We start from the raw sequence: 22251 nt of genomic DNA on the forward strand, positions 1-22251 counted from the left end.
CCAGCTTTGGGGCTCTACTGGAGTTCCGGGTTATCTATACCGGGACACGGGCGACCGTGTCTTTGGTATACGCTGACCCGCCTCCAAAGAAGAGGAACGGAGGGACTGGAAGAGGAAGGAGGAAGAAGAAACCCGTGCCAGGGACGGGGGGGGGGGGGGGGGGGGGGACAAAGCTGGCGGCTCAACCGCCAGCGGCGGTCCCTTCTGCGTTGCCGCCCCTACCGAGTTCGTCGGAGAGGACGCAATCGCCATCGGCGCCTGCATCCCCGGATCAGCCGTATTCGAGCCTGGACATCGCGATGTGCCAGCCTCCAAGGGCGGTACCACCGACCTCCACTCCCCGGACGCCGACTCCGGTGCAGCGGTCAATTATACCGACCGCTCCCGTTGAGTCGGCACAGGGACATGTTGTTGTTGCGGCGGCGAAGCGGAAGGCGACATCACCGACCACCCAACCAGCCAAGACCAAGCCGCCGCCAGTAGCCCCGCCCCCTGACGACGCCGAATGGGTCCTTGCCATCAACGGACTTCGACGCCAACTGCACCAGTATATGCAGGGGGACACGCGGGATCCACAACGACTTCGGGGAGGATACCTCAACGCGGACTGGAGACCACTGGATGACGGCAGCAGCTACGAGCTACACAACAAGATCTTTAGTGGAATACGTGGAGTAGTCGTCACGCACCGGAGGGACCAGACCTACAGACAGTGCATCTTGTTCGCCAAGATCGACAACAGATCCATACACAAGATGATCAGTGCAGTCTGCGGCCCCGGCACGTGGACATATATATCGGACTTTAAACTTTTAGACCTTCGTTCAAAAGTTTATGTCGAAATTACTTTTTTTTTTTAAATATTATTAAATAGTCCGATCCTCTCTTCTTTCTCTTATTTATTTTTGGACTGTCCTTCTAAAATGCTCCAAATTATATAAATATTCGACCGAGCAGTCAATTCTTTTTATTTTTGGCTTGTAATTTTTTTTTTTTTTCTATTAACTTTTTAACTAATTGCTATTTTCTAAATTCTGTCCATTTTCAACTCTACCCCCCCCCCCCCATCTTATCTAATTTCTTTTTGACCACCCGATCTAATCTAGCGACCAAATTTAATGAGTAGAATTTTCTTTATTAATTATATTAAAGATGCGCATCAAAATTTTAAAGGCCCACTATTTAATTTTTGGATGTAAATTTCAAAATTGTCCGCTTATTTTATTTCTGTCCCGGGACAAGCCCCTGGCTATCCAGAGACAGGCCCCGGGACGGACATGCTCGAAACTCTAGTGGTATATGAGCATGTACAAATTATTCGCACTCGCACTCATCCATCTCATTGCAAAAGTTTCATATAACTAGAAATGAATCATAATCGTAACATATTCATTAATATTTATGGTTTCCCATCAAACTCCCGACGGGCGTATCATGTACCTCATAGGTACTCTTTGTTAGTGGGGGGTGTTTCAGTTAACACGTGCGTTTGCCGATTTCAAATTGTAGGGTTCGTCTCAAAAAATTAAAAGAGAAATCTTGCGCTGTACGAAGAATTTTCGGTTGAGGATACGGTACTAGAATCTTTAGTTAAAACCGGTTTGATCTTGACAACGTATTATCGACAGTCGTACCTTCCTATTTCAGAATTGATATTTTATAAAGTGTTAGTAGAACTTTCAAAGTTTAGTTTGTATACTAGTAACACATTAATCATGTATATATTTTTAAACTAAAATATACTAAAGTAGACAATGAACGTTTTCACTTCTTAATTTTACGTGTTAAAATCGACAAATTCAAATAAATATTATTTCGTTTGGAAAGGGTAAAGTTGGGGGGGGGGGGGGGGGTTGTTGTTTAACGACATCAAAGATAAAACATATTGATTTAATAATCATCCGACCCCATACAACCGTAAATAAAATGTGTTGAGTGCGTCGTTAAATAAAACATATCCTATCCTTCCATTTGCTGTTGGATGTCTAACATTTGGTAATTTTGACATATAATCTTAGAGAGGAATCGGGTGCATGTGGAGGGGGATGGTACTGGCGGTCGAAACCCTTACTTGTCCAAGCTTAAAAAAAATTGAAATGTATTTTTTGGGGGACCATATAAACTTCGCTCAACACAGTCTATAACCCCAACCCCGCTGAAATCCCTGCACACACGCCTTGGAAACCCCCTACATTTTTTTTTTAAGCAAGGGATCGTTTATATGTACCATCCCACAGACAGAATATCACATACCATGGGGATCGATCCTAGACTGACCGCGCATTTCCAAAAAATACCTTTTTAGGTCTAAGTAATGAATAAAAATAACATATAGTCTTGACAAATGTTACGTAAATCGAACACAGTACCCTCTTCCTCTACCCCTAGAGCGTTACGTAATTAGTAACACCCCCTTACATGTAACGCATATGCCAACAGCTGGCCACTGTCAAAATTTCAAGGCAAATCCCCCACAGGATCGACCCCTGAAAAGGCGTTGTACCATACCTCTATGGATATATGTATGTTTTGGAGATATGAGACGACCCCTCAATCAAGACAGTTAAATTTGTTCAAAAATTGCGAAATCTCACGTGATCTCTTGTTGGGGAATTCTATACTTGTGATAAGCCAATGAAAACCGAGATCGGTACGAGCCCGTCAAAAGTGTCCCACTTTCAAAATACTGGCTTTGTTTTTGACCTGGATAAGCCAGCGTAGTGAAACCAATGCGGAGTGCGGCGTCATATATGCACCAAACGTAATTGGATTTTCTGTTCTATATGCTTGAATAATAAAAATATTCCAGGGAATGTAGTTTTATATAAAAAGAACTGAAAAAAAAAAAAAAAAAAAAAAAAAAAAAATGAAATGTGGGAAAGGTATTTTTAGACTGGTTTTAACATACTTAATATCAAAAAGGCTGACCTAGTTCATGTTTATATACACAAAAACAGGTGAATGATTTATTTTGAAATTATTATATAATTATTGATAATTCTAAAAACCCCATTAATTGCACTTTAACAATAAATATGTTGATACTTGATTACTCATTGAAAAAGGAATTGAACTTTAATTCGTTAAAAACACCGACAACATGACAACTTCTTAAAAATACTGGAGCAAAATACCAAGTCGGCAAGTACGCCGAATCACCGGACGCGCCGATACACCGGACACGGTTGTATCTTTGATTTGTTCCATTACAAGCGGAGTTTGTGTAAATCCGGTTATATTTAGTGTTCGGCATGACACAGCGGTATTAATGTATTGTATTACAGTGCTCTACAAAGCAAGTTCAAATTTACTCTTCCCTGGCCAGTAAAGTATAATATTTTAGTCGCCAGCCACTTATATTTAGTAGCCAGCTAATATATACTTGTAATTAAATCGATTCATTTGCCATTTTACGGCACATTACTAATGCCGTAATTGTTATTAGGAACGCATTCGAATGAACTCGTGAAGGGGTTATTCCTAGTTGTTAAATAGTAATTACAAGTTACTGTTTGTGTCCGGTTCCACTAAAACAGTGAACGACTATTAACTATCATTATCAAATTCCGTACCCAATAATTTTATTAAACGAAATTAAGCGAATTACTATTTTAATGGCACTGCTAAGATATATGCGTTTAAATTGCAGTACTCATTAAAAGTTAAATAAAATCATTCTGATAATATCTACCAGGCTTCAACGTGTTACTAGTAGTTATCAATTGGCTACCTTACTTTTGGTTTAAATAATATTTATTTTCATCACATACTGCCTTGTAAATCCATAAATACTGTTTTGTAAATAGTTTTGTCTTTAAAGCCGTCTAAAGTCGAGTCATGAAAATAGAAACATGTTTTCATCCTCCACTGGTGAACACGACGTGATTAAAACAACATTCATGACTGGAGACGTCGTTATCGTGGAGGGACTCTTTATCACGATAAGCACGAGACTATTCGCAGCATAACAAATTTATAAGTCAACATTTAAAATAATTAACCTCTGAGTTTCAAACAGACAAGTAAAGACACACAGTGACTCAACAATCTCATTTTAATACATAAAAAAAACCTGGCTCTAAATGGGACAGGACCGACTTGGTCCAAAACTGAACTGGGGCCGAATTATTTCCAAACGCTTGAAATTCGAGTTAAAGATAACATGATAATGAAGTATTACCTCCCTAACGTCACCGTGTTTACTCTAGAATACTGGGAAATCGTTATTCATAGTCCGATTAACTGGTCTCAAAATTACCGATAAAAAACACGTTTTATGGAAGATAAATTGCTACTGGTCCACTGTGTTTTCCGATGTCCAGTTTTGTTTACAGAATAAGGGACATTCCTGAGTTTGTTGCAATTTTTAAGACGTTATCGACTAACAGAGACTTTTTAACGATTGTAATTACATATCAAATATATTTTTCTGCATAAAATATTAGTGGCTGCATATTAAACGTGTTTCTGATCGTTCCAATATTTGTAGTAGGTTAAATTTCATTCTATTTCCTAAAATGTTATTTTTTCGTACGTACGAAATTATTTGAAGACAAAATCCAGTTTGGGCTTCTTACAAACATCAAGACGACCAGAAACACATTGAATATGCAGACACTGATATTCTAAACAAGAAAATGTATTTAATATGTAACTTTAATCGTAGAAATATTTTATTAGTCAGAAACATCTTACAGTGGAGCAAACTCAGGAATGTCCCTTTAAAGGCAAATTATTGGACAGTCGCCAACTGGCGAATATGATTTTATTTTTTAGACGCCAGGGAATGTTTTTAGTCGCCATGGTGAGCATTTTACTCACTTTGCAGAGCACTGTATTGATTGGCATATGTTATTTGTAGACACTGTAATAAAAAATACAATCTTTCAGTTGAATTGTAAGTTATATATAGACCTGATTTCATGATCTAGGTAAATGGTTAATATGGTGCTTACATGAGTTGGTATAATGAGACACTTGCTCCAATAGATTCTCCAAGACTAGTTTCGTCTTCAATAGTACTGCTAAGCATCGAGGTAAGGAGAAACAGATACGACATTTTATATACCGATATAATTATCTCTTAACTCTAGTTGTAGGAAAATGCGACTTTATTTATGAAGTCCAACATATTTTCCATTTTATATGTAATGTTAATTTCAGCTAAATAAACGCCTTCTTATACAGACACTGGAAATTAAATATGAATATGATGGATTAATCCATTATCTAAATGATCAGGGTATATTTACAATTTGTTATTTGTAATTTTCATTTTCTATTTTTGTAAAAGTGGGGTGGGACGTAGCCCAGTGGATTAAGCATTCGCTTGATGTGAGTTTGGTCTGGGATTAATCCCCGTCGGTGGACCCATTGGGCTATTTCTCGTTCCAGCCAGTGCTCCGCAGATGGTGTAACAAAGGCCGTGGTATATACTGTCCTGTCTGTGGGATGGTGCATATAAAAGATCCCTTCCTGCTAATGGAAAAGAGTAGCCTATAAAGTGGCGACATCGGGTTTCCTTTCTCTATATCTGTGTGATCCTTAACCATATGTCACCAGGGTATGCACTTGGGATTTGTTTTGACTGGCCAATCGGGCCACTCACAGCAACACTTTGACTCGCCTGTACAACTTTTAAATGGCCCGCGACCGAATTTCGTTAAAAAAAAGAACTTACTTAAATTGCAGTTTAAAAACATGTTATCATATCATACAAACAATAATAACAACACAAAAGAAGAACTTGTTTTAGTTTTTTTGTTTGGTTTTTATTTTTAGTTTTTTATTTATTGGTTTTTTTTTTTATCCCACTTCCCCCTTTCCTTTTTCTCTCTTGAATTCCATCTCATTTCTTCCCGATCTGGCAACTCCTATCTTTCAACTTCTTTCGCTGTCCACATCCACATCACAGTCCTTGTCTCTCCAACCGCGACAGGTGCTTGTCTCTTGTGGCTATCTGTACCACACACCTGCCATTCCCCATCAATTTTTAGCTGTGGGCTTAGTCTGGCCACTTTGGGGAGTGTTCAGTAGTTACTTCTGGCATTGTTAAGAGGCACTTGTAACCACCTACTATACTCCCCTACTACCGGCGGTCGTTAGTTAGTGCCCTGGGTCAAACCAGTTTTATTAGCGGCAAAGGACGAGGATGCCAGGTGGGTGCAGGGAAATATACAGAGACTGCAACCGTGAAGGACGTTGAGATAGGTAGGCGATGATGTGGACAGCTCAGAAGACAAGAGTCGGAGGAAACTGACAGAAAGGGTCAAAACAGATTGAAATCGTGGACTTGTTTTAGTTTTATTACAAACTGTTGTAATTAAATTATAATTATTATGTTGTCCCTGGGGTAGCTTTTTCTCCCATTTTCTTTAGGACAGCAGTCTTGTATGCCTCTCTCTTCGTGTAACTGATTGAAGATGTTAACAAACTGAATCACAATAGACAACATTTAGCAGGCTTTTTTATTTTATTCATGCAATATACTGATATTGCTGTTACATACTGAGTAATTATTTAATGTTATAATATATAATTTTAAACATTATCAGTGATACTGTGAAACTCAACTTTTAGGCCTTAAAAATTATCTTAAGAAGATTATCATTTGCCGCAGAGGGTTGGTAAGTGTGTGTGTGTGGGGATGGGTGGGGTGGGGAGGGGCAATGCTCCATCCCCAATCAGGAATTTGTTTGCCTTTATAAGTTTGTTTTCTAAAAATTAATGTTGGTTGCTCACCCTCACTCCCATCGGATCCTCCACCAGTGCCACCCCCTGCATATATAAAACACTGGGGGGGGGGGGGGGGGAGGGATGGGTGTCCACCCCACATACCCATCAATCCAATCTGATGGCTACTACAGTGCTTTCAAGTTATGTTAAACCTATAATTGTGGTTGCTAAATACAGATTACTTTATACTTTCCATCTTCATTGTGTAACATCCCTTCACAAACATACTGACATTGCCCCCTGCACTGTGAACATGGTGCTTTAGGTAGTACTAAACCAAATAACTTCCAGCTGGGTCAAAGTGCGAGATGCATCCAACTTTTGATAGAGAAGTGAACACCACAAGTCCTGTGATTGGTGATAAATGTGAGTGTGTTGGTTGTAAAAACAAATAGTTTCATCTGGGCAAAAAAATGTATGCAATTTTATTTCATCTAGTACCACTGTGTGAAGTAGCCTTGTGTTTGGAACATGTATGGGGTACATGTGAAAAAAATGTACTTAAATTTTGTGCGAAACTAGGGGTGTTGTAAAAACATCTGGTTATACCGAAAATTAGCCTTGAAAGGGGAAAGAGTTCGACTCGTACCCCTCTATATCAAAGGCTCTAAGGACTAACCCTAATCCTATCCCTGAAACTACCTTAACCATTGAAAGGGGGTACGGGTCGAACTCATGCCCACTTGGCTAGGCAGTGTAGAAATGGCTGCGTGGAAAAATCCCGTCACTATTTAGCTGTGTCTATTTTTAGTGCCAACCTCACTGCTAAACTGTTCGCTGACGTGTTGCTGTAAATAGGATTTCGTACGGGAAAGGTGGAGGGGGTAGGGTATAGATAGCTAAGATAGGTATACCATTTTATTTTGCTTTACGCATTAAAATTGATTAATAGTGACAATAATTATTTAACTACTAAACATTTGTATGAAGTGTCTCTAAATCAATAATGCTTAAAACAATCATAATGTTACATGTGTTTGTCATACAGGCGCGGATTCGGGGCGGATGTTCGGGCTCTCTAGCCCTTAGCTGCCGAAAACACACACACACGCACACACACACACACACACACACACGCGCACGCAAGCACGCACGCACGCGCGTCTGTAGACAGATACACAAAGACACACATACACGCACATACACATATACAAATTTACAAATGCAAGGTCATAAAAACACAAACACATGGACATACATAGGCCTACACATACGCAAACACACTCACAGATGCAAACACTCGCACATTCATACATATACATACTTGATACACACATACAGAAATGTACAAATATATACTCATAAAAACACAAACACATGAACATACACACATGCAAACACCAACACATACGACATAAACACACTCACAGATACGTAAACACACTCCGATACACATGCAAACACACACATACAACACAAACACATTCACAGACACAAACACACTCAAATACACATGCAAACACACACATACGACACAAACACGTTCACATACACACAAATACATTCAGATACACATGCAAACACACACCTACGACACAAACATATTCACTGACACACAAAACATTCAGATACACATGCAAACACACACCTACGACACAAACATATTCACTGACACACAAAACATTCAGATACACATGCAAACACACACCTACGACACAAACATATTCACTGACACACAAACACACTCAGATACACATGCAACACTCACACATACGACACAAACAATTCCAGACACATGCAAACACTCACACATACGACACAAACACACTCACAGACACATGCAAACACATTCACAGACACACGCAAATACACTGACAGACACACACAAATACACTGACAGACACACACAAACACACTGACAGACACACACAAACACACTGACACACACAAACACACTGACAGACACACACAAACACACACAGATACCCGACCACATACATACACAATAATACAAACATACATAGACAAACGTGTACACACACACACACACACACACACACACACACACACACACAGAGACATACATACACAAATATACACAAACACAGACACATGCATTAAAATGCACAACACACATACATACATAAAAAATACACGCACGTGCGCGCACACACAAAACACACACATACACGCAAACACGTGGAACTTTGTTTCGGTACACAACATTTATCAGAGGAGAGTTTAGCTGTGGGAGGGGTCTGGGTGGGGTTGGGTGGGTGTCTATTTTTTATTTATTATTATTTTTATTTATTATTATTATTATTATTATTATTATTATTATTATTTGCAGTTTTGTTAGCAACTAAAATGCAGGTGAAAGTTTCTAGTTAACAATCCTAATGTACAAAACATCTAGTCATTTGTTTTGTTTTTGTGGGGTTTTGTTAGTAACTAAAATGCAGGTTAAAGTTCCTATTTAACAATCCTAACGTATAAAATATCGCGTCATTTCTCACTACAACCGATATAAATTATAAACGTTAATTACAAAATAATAATATTTTAAAATATATTCACATGTGAAATAGAAACATCTACAAGTTACAGTCATACTATTCCCGATTTTAAACATAGTTCACAGTCAATCTTAGACACGTCTATCTGTCCGTGTTGGACTTTCCCAGTTCCTCGAGAATAGATAATATATTGATCTGAATACGTGACTGGGCTGATGCATTGTTCTTTGACTTAACAATATAGGAAACTTATAATATTACTCTTTACATATATTGATATGAATACGTGACTGGTCTGGTGTCATGTTCTTTGACTTAACAATATAAAAAACGTAGATTACACTTTATGGTTTTCGCACAGTAAAAGTAAACATATTTCTAGTTTGATATATAGCTGTCCTTTATAATGTCATCTTAATAGGGTGTTTGTGTGTTGGGGATCGTGTATCAATCGGCAGATTTATGAAAGAAATGTTTATATTGAATGCTGTGACATTTATTACATATTAATTAGGATTGATATAAGACCCGCTACATAGTAGTCCATACTGACCCCACCTCTAATGAGACCCATAAGACTCACCCCCCACCTCCATCCACCAACCGGATCCGCAACGGCTTTTAATATATGGTGCTGGTATAACGGTTGGGGGTTTTATCGGGAATTTCCAGTCACTTGACAAGGAAAACAATAGTAGCTCGAGGTGTGATTATTATTATACTTGTATACAGGTAACTAAGTAGAAAAACAAACAGGAAATGGTGTCTGTTGTCAAGTGGTTAAGCTGTCGAGCATTTTTACCGATTTGAAGTCAGGTAGCATGGGCTGAAATGAGGACACATGCCAGGGGCGTGCGCAGGACATTTTGCAGGGGGGGGGGTCTAGGTGTCTGGCGAAACCCGACACCGCGAGCGCCGCAGGCGCGAAGCCCGTGACAGGGGGTCTGAGGGACCCTCCCCCCGAAAATTTTGAAAAATTGACTCCTTCTAGGGCTATTCTGAGGTGTTTTCTGCTAGCTAGCCGAACTGCTTTCTGACAAAAAAATTTTTCGTCTTGAGCGGGGGGTTCAAGCCCCCCCCCTGCGCACGCGCCTGCATGCACAACAGCGGCCCGACGTGTGATTATAAATACACAAATTACGTAATAGACAGTCGATCAGGACTAACGTGTTAAATATAAATTGTCTGTCTGTCTGTGTTCTAACCTGTTAGTGGGAAAATTCATATTAAAATGACCCTACAACGGGTTGTTCTCTAAAGCCAAACCGCAAGCGTGTATACTGAATAGAACCCTTCGTAACCAGAAAAACGTAGGCCTACTTTGACCGGAATTATATACGAATATGGAAATAAACTAAGATCACCATGACAACTCGTATATTTAAAGTTATTTTATATTGCATTACAACAAATAGACGACAATAACATTGTGAACTAAATATCTTTTCCCCATAACACACACAATAATCCAAACTAATTTCATTTAGAGAGAGAGAGAGAGAGAGAGAGAGAGAGAGAGAGAGAGAGAGAGAGAGAGAGAGAGAGAGAGAGAGAGAGACAGAGAGAGAGAGAGAGAGAGAGAGATAATTTGAAAACATTCCGAATTATCCTGAGGGTATACGACATGTTTCGTGTGAATTACGAATGCCGTAAAACATGTTTTATTTTATAAAATAAATAATTTGTAATGTAAACTGAAGACTGATTTAGTTAGGGGGTTTTAAAATATAAATAAATAAATAATTTTTAATGTAAAATTGAAGACTGATAACCCATCCCGTACGTATTGGTATGGTTCGCTGTACTGGCTGCTGTTAGATCCACATGTCTAATTTTAATTAGATTGGTACAAAAACACAACTGAACAGGGTGAAGCAATTTGGAGAGGTGATGAAGGTGCGTATGCAGGGGGAAGGTTTAAAGTTTGTTTTGTTTAACGAGACCACTAGAGCACATTGATTTATTAATCATCGGCTATTGGATGTCAAAAATTTGGTAATTTTGATATAGTGTCTTAGAGAGGAAACCCGCTACATTTTCCCATTAGTAGCAAGAAATCTTATATATATTCAATCCCACAGACAGGATAGCACATACCACAGCCTTTAATATACCAGTCGTGGTGCACATGAGAGCAGGAAGGAAGGATGTTTTATTTAACAATGCACTCAACATATTTTATTTACGGTCATATGGCGTCAGACATATGGTTAAGGACCACAGATATTGAGAGAGGAAACCCGCTGTCGCCACTTCATGGGCTACTCTTTTTCGATTAGCAGCAAGGGATCTTTTATATGCACCATCCCACAGACAGGATAGTACATACCACATGAGAGCATGACCCAAATCTTCGCTCGCCACAGTCACACACACACACACACACATACACACACACACGTACGCACACACATACACGCACACACTCTTCTCCTTATCTAGGGTGAGAAGTACACCTCTTACCCACCACCCCTGCAGTTGCCCATGCAAAATGTGTCGATTTTTTTTCTTCAGAAATGTGTACTGGCAACGAGCTAATGGTGTTTTTTTGTGAAATCACTCCAACGTGTCTTAACTTCCTTTCAGAAATGTGTACTGGCAACGCGCTGGTCGTGTTGTTTGTGAAACCACTCCAACGTATGTTAATTTTCTTTCAGAAATGCGTACTGGCAACGCGCTGGTCGTGTTGTTTGTGAAATCACTCCAACGTGTCTTAATTTCCTTTCAGAACTGTGTACTGACAACGCGCTGGTCGTGTTGTTTGTGAAATCACTCCAACGTGTGTTAATTTCCTTTCAGAACTGTGTACTGGCAACGCGCTGGTCGTGTTGTTTGTGAAATCACTCCAACGTGTGTTAATTTCCTTTCAGAAATGTGTATTGGCAACGCGCTGGTCGTGTTGTTTGTGAAATCACTCCGACGTGTCTTAATTTCCTTTCAGAACTGTGTACATGTAACGCGCTGGTCGTGTTGTTTGTGAAATCACTCCGACGTGTGTTAATTTCCTTTCAGAAATGTGTACTGGCAACGCGCTGGTCGTGTTGTTTGTGCAATCACTCCAGCGTGTGTTGAAATTTCTTTCAGAAATGTATACTGGCATCGCAATAGTCGTTTTGTTTGTGAAATTACGCGTGTTGAGTTTCTTTTAGAAATGTGTACAGGCAACGCGCTGGTCGTGTAGTTTGTGAAATTACTCCACCGTGTGTCGAGCTTCTTTCAGAAATTTATACTGGCATCGCACTAGTCGTTTTGTTTGTGAAATTACGCGTGTTGAGTTTCTTTCAGAACTGTGACAGGCATCGCGCTGGTCGTGTTGTTTGTGAAATCTCACCAGTGTGTGTGTTGAGTTTCTTTCAGAAATGTGTACTGGCATGTGGCTGGTCGCGACTGTCGTGTCGGCGATCGTCGTGCTCGTCGTCCTCAAGATGTTCCCCGAGATGACGGAGTTCCTCAAAGATAGGAAGCACGAGGACGTCTACAGATATAGAACGTGCAGGGACACAGACCGCGTGACGATCGGAATCAGTCTTGGCACCGCCTACTCCCGGTATATGGCACTACCAATGTTAGATCCTTTTTACCATTTTTTTTCAGTTTACTCCAAACGTCTTCGTGAAAAAAAACCCCATTGAATAACAGTGACTAATTACTCCCCTGATTAGTTTTCTCCAGACCTCGCCGTTAAAGGATTAAAAGGAGTGATTAATTGCTCCCCTAATTTAGGTTATGGGGAGCCATTTGAATGATTACCATATTGATGCTATATATATTCACATTCTAAGGGGAGCCAAACATTACTCTCCTTAAACTAATCTTAGAGGAGTGATGAGGAGCGGGAGTGATAATTCGTCTTCAACGGCGAGGTCCGTTTCTCTCATTTGTCGGACAGCCAGGGGCGGGACTTAGCCCAGTGGTAAAGCGTCCGCCTGATGCGGTTTGGATTCGATCCCGGCCCATTGGGCTATTTCTCATTCCAAACAATGCACCACGACTGATACATTCAAGGCCGTGGTATGTATTATCCTGTCTGTGGGATCCCTTGCTACTAATGGAAAATGTGGCGGGTTTTCTAAGACTCTATGTCAAAATTACCAAGTGTTTGCAGGACTAGCTCTGGGTTCCAATTTGAGTTCGCCAAAAAATTCGCCAATCGTTAAATTCTTTCGCCAATTTGAAAATGTTTTCGCCAAATATATTTTGACATTTTGACCAAATAATTTTTTTTTTTATGTCAAGTATTAATGTATAATAATTAAGATATACATATTCTTAATTGTACGTTCTGCATTACAGGTTCTTTCAATCACTATCTAATAGTGGAATGCACAGATGAAGTCAGAGCGACATATTCAAAATAAAATAAAATGAAACAATTTTTGTGTACCTGGTATATATTTAATCCCAATTTTTTTTTTTTTACAGCACACATTATAATCTGAAAAATAGTTAAAGTGTAACACATTGTCTACACACAACAAATAACATAAACTATATTTAAATACAACAAAACAAAAAACATCAGTATTAATAGAGCACAGTATCTGTGAAGTATAGCACTGTATATATCAGAAAATACATCACTGTTTCAACTTTAAACACAACCAACTTAGTTAGCCCTGCAACTGGAATATATAAATACAAAAATACAGCAATATTGATAAAGTACATTATTTGTGAAGCATAGCATTAGCACACTGTATATACCAGAAAAGACATCATTGTATCAAGTTATGCTTTAAACAAAACCAAATGGAATATATATTAATAACAAAAATACATTAATATTGAAACGCACATTACCTATCAAGACAAAATATAGCACATTGTATAGTAACAGGTAAAGGATGTCACAATTGAACACTCAGTATACAGATACAGTTCAGTATTTAAACTTTGATATCAAATAGCCAATGATTAATAAATCAATGTGCTTTAGTGGTGTCGTTTAAGAAATATCACACAGCCGTTTAGTTATTTTCTAAACTAATGTTATATAAGCTTTGTATTTTTGATGGTAATAACACAAGTTAATATTCGTTCTTGCTTATAATTATACAGTGTGATGTGAAAAGGGATCTTCTTAGAAATAATGTTTTATCTGTAGTTTGTATTCAGTGTATCTTCGATGATAGAGGGCCTATTTTCATGATCACACACATTAACTCACGTTTGTTTGGACAGAGGTTAGTGTGTTAGAAAGAGGAAACCCTTTGGCACTACAAATACTTTAATTACCAACAAATTGTGTTTCATATGTATACACGTCTCCAAGGAAAGGACAGGCCAAACCACGACCTGTTGTAACAGATTTATCAATCTCCACAGAGGCCATTCAAACGGAAAACCCTCTCTAGAAGAGTCCAATGCCATTCCAAATAAGACAGGGCTGGTGAATACTGTTTCGAAATCTGTCAATTTCAGAGTCCAACGATATACCAGCTGAGACGGGGCTGATGAATAGGGCTACTGTGCTTCCAAATCTGTCAGTTTTGATACCAGCTGAGACTGGGCTGGTGAATACTTTGTTTCCAAATCTGTCAATTTCAAATGTTCAACAAACAAGCGATCGCCAAGTAACATTACTAGACGAAACCCGAAACCTATGTTCAAAACACAGTCGGACAAGAAATAGAAAACTAGGGAGGGAAATCGCGTTTTGAGGTCCAGCTTGAGCTCTTAATATATATGGTCTCGTAGGTGGTAAATGAATAACCAGTGCTTAAAATTATCATGCCATCAATTTGGTACTTGAGTTTTATTAATAAATATACTTTTTTCTTGTTTTATGTTTAGTGTTGATGTGTGGGTCAGTGGCTCTATGGTTGTCATCCCAAACGAATTTGGCAGCAGACGAACAGATTCGTGCGTTGCATTTTTAAATGACCACCCTAGATACAGGAGTCCGTCCAATTCCACAGCCGTACAACCCGACATCCGCTACCTGTCACCTCTTGTTGGCGATCTCGCGAAGCATCAACTCGCTGCACACCCGTCCAGCGTCATTTTTCACCCCTTACGATTCTTGAACACACGACACGACGATTGGAAATTTCAGGAAGACGCCATCTTGTATCCATTCAAGGTTTTCAAGAAGAAAGACAGTATTCTGTTGCAGGTCGACGCAGAGAACATTAAAAAAAGACTGGCTCCTGAAGAAATCCTCGCTGTTATAATGAGGAGTCTAAAGGAATCGGCAGAGAGGTATTTGGGTGTCCCTGTGGAGGACGCTGTGGTGGTCGTGCCATTGTCATTTAGGTCCACCCAGCGGCACACTCTCAAAGACGGTGGTATTCTGGCGGGACTGAGAGTCCGGCGCATCATCAGTTATCAGTAAGGAAATTCATTGTTTAGCAGCAATAAAAATAAAAATTACAAAAAAACAAAAAACAAACTTACCTAAAGCTTAATCCGCCCCTGACACACACACACACACACACACACACACACACACACACACACACACACACACACACACACACACACACAATCTAATTAAAATTAGCTCCACTATTACATGTGGATCTAACAGCAGCCCGCTGGAGCTCATGTCCAGTTGACCTTTCATTCGACCAATCAAAACCTTACTTGCAAAATCATGCCAGTGATTTGAGTGCGAGTGCGAATAATTTTTTCACGCTCATATACCACTAGAGTTTCGAGCATGTCAGTCCCGGGGCCTGTCTCTGGATAGCCAGGGGCTTGTCCCGGGACAGAAAACAATTAAGCGGACAATTTTGAAATTTACATCCAAAAATTAAGTAGTGGGCCTTTAAAATTTTGATGCGCATCTCTAATATAATTAATAAAGAAAATTCTACTCATTAAATTTGGTCGCTAGATCAGATCGGGTGGTCAAAATGAAATTAGATAAGATGGCGGGGGGGGGGGGGGGGGGGGGGGGGGTAGAGTTGATAATGGGCAGAATTTTGAAAATAACAATTAGTAAAAAAGTTAATAGAATTAAAAAAAAAAAAAAAAAAAAAAAAAAAAAAAAAAGTTACAAGCCAAAAATAAAAAGAATTGACTGCTCGGTCGAATATTTATATAATTTGGAGCATTTTAGAAGGACAGTCCAAAAATAAATAAGAGTAAGAAGTGAGGATCGGACTATTAAATAATATTAAAAAAAGAAAGTAATTTCGACATAAATTTTTGAACGAAGGTCTAAAAGTTTAAAGTCCGATCTATATGTACACGTGAGTGGCCTCGTTAAGACCGTTAGGGTGCACAGCTTATAGGGACGAGATGGGTTGCATCCCGTCAAGAAAACCCCTAGATTGACAGTCAATAGACGTTGAAGGTGTAGTGCTGTGCTGAAATACAGATCTTGAGAAGCCGGATCCGTCTGAACGAGAGAGAGAATCAGACTAGGGTATAGTCCAGTCGTCATAGATTGGTATAGTCGTGCGGACGGGCACGACTCCGGAGGATACGAGATGGTATTACAATAAAACAAAGTAAAGTCCAGAAAAGAGTAGTAGGGGCCGACCCCGCTTCCTATTTCTTCTTAGAGTGGGCAATCAATCTTCCAGTGCTACTAGGACAGGCTCGGACATGTAGAGACTAAACGCGAACAACCGTGGCGTTCTGCAGAATGGCCGTCATACGAGTCACAAAAAAAGCAAGTCAACATAGTCAGACGGAGAAATGACGTGGAGGCAAGGAATCTCGCTAAAAAAGAATCCAACCTGGTGGTGCAGACTGTCGAAACGAGAAGCGTTCCAGCGTTCATTCAGTTCCAATGGCCGCATACATCCCAGTAGAAAACTTCACTTCGCTGATAAAAACAACAAAAGTGACGGATCCCCAAGTCGAGCCGCGAAAGCACGTGCAGTGTGCACAAACACGTCTTACCGCGACGAGCTCCAGACTGGGAATCCAGTGATTTGAAAAGAATTTGAAAACATTCGGGATTATGCCAAAAGTATACGAAATAATTCGGGTGAATTACGAAGTATGCCGGAAACTAATTTCAATATAAAATTTTATATAAAATTCGTTTTAAGACGAAAAAAAACCCATGATGGTATAGCCATAAAATCTGTTTATACTAGTATACAATCCAGAGTTTATTACTGCACTTTTCCCCCTGTTTTTTTCAGTGTTGAAATAGACCAACAAGTTCGCCTATTGCATAAATAGTCTAGCCCGATATTTTTAGAATTTGTATGCTCCCGAATAACGCTATAAAAGGCGAAGTGTAATTGGTTGATATTTAAATTGTTATTTATAGATGAAATGTCACCTGGACATGGGAATCCACGCAATGCAGTTAGATCTACTGGTATATACCTGTAGAGCTAATGTTAATCAGATTGATACACACACACACACACACACACACACACACACACACACACACACAATTATACATGTTCATATATACTTTTTGAAACGTAGGTCAGCAGTGGCTGCAGCATACACGATGTCCGCCATTAAAAGGGGAGACAAGCTTACGGAACGACATGCTGTCGTGTTCTCTGTTGGTGCGGGCGTGTGTGCAGTGTCTGTGGTCGTCCTGGACCAGGAGACTAGCGAAGTCGTGGCGTCGCTTAGCGACAATACTCTCGGTAGGCTATATGATACATTCATACCAGTTCAAATAAGGGATAATGTTATATGGTTACATTATAATGCTGTTACTTATCTCACCTATAGCGTGCAAATATCTGTTTAATACAATTCTTTCTTACACACTCGTTGGTGAGAACACCATTCGTCATTTTTGATAACACATACTTGTTTACACTTGTACGTGTGTTAACAATTTCAAGACATACGACTGGCTGCTCCTATGTGATGACCAGGTCACCAATGCAATACATTCAATGAAAAACAAATCCAGCACAATCGAAATCGATTACACTGTGACGTATAGTTAACCTGACAATTATTTGTCTGTGATGCGTAAGTTAGCTACAGGTACAAAGGCTGTAAATAACATTTAGTCAAAAAGATATTAAAATATGCTTAAAACCGGGTTTTTGATGATATGTAAGAAATAGAATAATACATTAAAACAGCTTTCGCTCGTTAGATACATTTTAAAACAACTCGTAAGATAAATGGTATCTAACGACCACTCTTGTGTTATTATTTATTACATCGCGGTGGAAGAGATACCCATGTGATATTTATCGTCTCTTCACATTGTTGAATATGTCCTTTGAGAGGTCATGACCTGTGATCAGGTGATCTCACACAGTACAACTCCGCATAGATCTTGATACAAAAAATGTGCGCATGGTTCTTTTAATTCATATGTTATTAATCAGAAAAATACTTGCTATCAATTCTTATAATTACTTCTAGCAGCATAATTTAACAAAAAATAAATTTTAATAATTTTGTTTGTGTAGACTTCATTGATAGATTTGTGGCGTAAGAATGCAAAGTTTCCTTGATAAATAGCTAAAGGCGACTCCATTTTCTTTAATATGTGCGTTTTCATGTCTTGTTTAGTTTTTTTAGACGTCATTCTGTGTGATTTTTGTTCATTGATATGCGGTGTAATAAACAAAATACGATACTCGTTCCCGTGTGAGACTGTTGATATTACAACTCGTGTGTTTTTAATCGCACACCACTCACTTTCGAAAGAAAGAAAGATAGAAATGTTTTATTTACACATTTTATTTACGGTTATATGGTGTCAGACATATGGTTAAGGACCACACAGATATTGAGAGAGGAAACCCGCTATCGCCACTTCATCACTCTTTTCGATTAGCAGCAAGGGATCTTTTATATGCACCACCCCACAGACAGGGTAGTAGAAGAGAAATAGCCCAATGTGCCCACCGACGGGGATTGATCCCAGACCGACCGCGCATGGAGCGAGCGCTTTACCACTGGGCTACGTCCCGCCCCCACTGACTTTCGCACAGTTTCACACGGGAACTCGTTTAGTATTCTCTATTGAAGTGCGTTTAAAGGTGTGTGTGTGTGTGTGTGTGTGTGTGTGTGTGTGTGTGTGTGTGTTGGAGGGGTGTGTGTGTATGTGTAATATATGCAGGCTTAGTATTTCGAGGATTATTTACAACAAAACGAGACCGTCTTTCCGAGGTGACTCAATAGAAAATATACCAAAAGTAAAAGTTCTCGTAATGGCCAGTGGGCAAATACCAGTTACAGTCCGCCTATTACGTGTATTACACGATACTGGCTGGTTGCAACGAATGGTGGCTAGTCGATTAATAACGGGTCTCTTTTACCCGACCGACTCGTAAACAATGTCCCTAAATCTGGACAGTCTTTAGCCACAAATCATATTTCTTTCTGCCAAAAATATGTTTAAAATTAAGTTCCTAAGAGATCATTAAAACTGTGTAACAAAACAATGTGTTGAGTGCGTCGTTAAACAAACATTTCCTTCCTTCCAATCCATAACATTTGTTGTCATCTTGTTTTTGTTGTTTAGGTGGCGATGACCTTGTACACAAACTTATGCACCATCTTTTGGGAGAAGCGAAAGACCAGAACTTCAGTTCCAATGCAATGTTTGTCCAAAAACTGAGACATGAGGTGGAGTTTGTGCTCTACAAATTTGGGAAAGAACCGAAACATCCCAAGGTTAAAATTAACGTGGAGTTGGGAAAAAATATATTTTGTTCAGTTATAACAAATGAACAGTTTAAAAACTTCAGTCAGGTAAGTTCCATGTTTTACCGCATCGTTTTGTATGCGTTTTTTAAATGTATTTTTCCACACATTACTGTAGGGTAGACCGTAGAGTAGTGTAAAAGCCTACCCCCACCCACCCACATGACACAAATTCTGAAAATTGTATACAAACTGAAGTTAGGTTTTCCATTTTTAGGAAAAAATATAATTTATGTGCAGAGCAATCATATTAATATAGTTACGACATGTAAGTAGTACCACCGTCACTTGAGAGCCATGTGTACCTGTTGACCCTAGGTCACATGGGGACGCTGACCTCTCGAAGCGTCATGACGCTGACCTAACTAGGTTAATGACTTTGGCAGCTGTCGGGGGTCTTTACAGGAAACAGATGGTGCGGAAGTCGTTAATGACTATCAGATGGCAAGATAGCGTGAGTTTAATAGGTTTGGCAGCTGTCGGGGGGGGGGGGGTGAGGGGGGGGGTGTTCCTTTGATGTACAAAAAACGGAAGTCGTTAATGATAGCAAGATAGCGTGGGTTTAATGGGTTTGTTAGCTGTCGGGGGTCTATACAGGAAACAGATGGTGCGGAAGTCGTTAATGACTTTCAGATGACAAGATAGCGTGAGTTTAGTAGGTTTGGCAGCTGTCGGGGGTCTATATAGGAAACGGTGCCGAAGTCAACAGCTGGCGAACATCCTGGGGGGGGGGGGGGGGGGGGGGGGGGGGGGGGGTATTCCACGACGTTGGGGACTGGGTTAATGGGTTTGACAGCTGTGCACATCCGGAGAAGGAAAGGTGTGAAACGTGCCCAAATATGGTGATGGCGATGAGTCATCCCAGAACGTATTCAGACACGTCTTGACCTCACTTATCGTGGGGACACTATCTTGGCGTGGGGTGTGACACAAGAAATGCCCCAGACATTGCTGTATTAAAAACAAAAAACCCCAAAACAATAACACATTATTATCGGCCTCGGTGGTATAGTGGTTAAGACTTAAGACTGAAAGGTATTGGGTTCGAATCCGTCAATGAGAGTCTTCCAAAGTTAAAATATAAATGTTGCTACCAAATTAATGCTAAAATACTTTATCTGCATACTAAACAAATCACCATTGGCTGTACACGTTTTTAAAATTGTCATTCGCGATACGTTTCTTTGTCTTTATTTTGCTTAAATACCTTTATGTGAGCTGTGTTTTATTTAGGAATTCATCCCACACACAAGACAGCACATACCACAGCCTTTGATATACCAGTCATACTGCACTAGTTGGATATAGCCTAATGGGCCACCCAGGGGCGTAGCGTGATCTGGAATATGAACCAAGTGGACCTTTTTCTATTTTGTTTTTGCACCACCCGAAACTCCATATTTATAAACCTGTATGTTTAGTACTGAAAGCGGACCATTTGCTTCAGGGGGAGGGGGGGGGGGGGTCGTCAGAACCCCCTCGAACCCCCCTAGCCTACGCCCCTGCAACCGATGGGGACCGATCCTAGACCGAACACTGGGCTACGTTCCGCCCCTTATTTTACTAAGAACATGTATGCGTGTAAAGATGGTTTTAGACAAGTTTCTGCCAAAAATATGTTAGTAAGAGAACTGCTGTTTAACATTCGTCAGAGCACATGTCTAAATTATTTGTTTTTATTACATATTATATAGTTTTCTGACACAAAGCCTGCAGGGTTATAGAGGATACTTGAAGACGGGTTCTGCTTAAAGTTCGTAGTTCACGTCTTTGAGAATGTAACTTCTAGAATTTCTGTAGAGTATAGCGGCCGACAGTGAAAATATATTATTAATCATCGGCTATTGGATGTCAAACATAATTTTGACGGTTTTAGAGAGGAAACTCACTACTTTCCCATTAGTAGCAAGGGATCCTATACTTTCCCACAGACAGTAAAGCACATACCAACTTACCAAGGCCTTTGTCCATTTCTGGTGCATTGGTTGGAAGTAGAAAAACCCAACCAGCTGAATGGATCCTCCGAGGTGGTTCGATCCTGCGATGCAAGCACCTTAAGCGAGCACTCAACTGACAGAGCTCACGGGCGTTGCTAAGTAGGACGGGACCAGTCTAAGTAGGACGTGGCCAGTCTAAGTAGGTCAGGGTCGGGTCAGTAGGACCAGGTCACGTAACAAGGCCGTAACGTCATCAAGGTCACGATAAAGTAGGTCAAGGTCAAAGGTCATGTCACTATACAGGCCCCCATACTACTTGTGTGTATATCTCTGACAGCACTAAGGCCACAGTAGTCTGAGTACTCTGACCATAAGAAAGCAAGACGACATTTGGACGGTTATAACGATACAATCCCATGTTCCATAGAACATTGAATAAAAACCAAAAATTGTTACTCTGATCCTGCATGATAAACTTGTGGCAAGGGAATGTTACGAAGAGTGATAATTTGTAGACTGAC

At 39.8% G+C, this 22251-nt stretch overlaps 1 protein-coding gene across 1 annotated transcript in view; it reads left to right on the top strand.

Annotated features, from left to right (window-relative positions):
- Positions 1 to 17616: 17616 nt before the first annotated feature.
- LOC121382910 (Down syndrome cell adhesion molecule homolog) overlaps positions 17617 to 22251 on the top strand; it is a 64331-nt gene continuing 59696 nt past the window's right edge. The window contains exons 1-3 of the mRNA XM_041512591.1: positions 17617 to 17761; positions 19612 to 19841; positions 21594 to 21609. Coding sequence (XP_041368525.1) covers positions 17617 to 17761; positions 19612 to 19841; positions 21594 to 21609 — 391 coding nt within the window. The remainder of the gene's footprint in view (positions 17762 to 19611; positions 19842 to 21593; positions 21610 to 22251) is intronic.

This window comes from Gigantopelta aegis, chromosome 10, assembly GCF_016097555.1.
Source record: "Gigantopelta aegis isolate Gae_Host chromosome 10, Gae_host_genome, whole genome shotgun sequence".
In the NCBI taxonomy this organism is placed as follows: domain Eukaryota; kingdom Metazoa; phylum Mollusca; class Gastropoda; order Neomphalida; family Peltospiridae; genus Gigantopelta; species Gigantopelta aegis.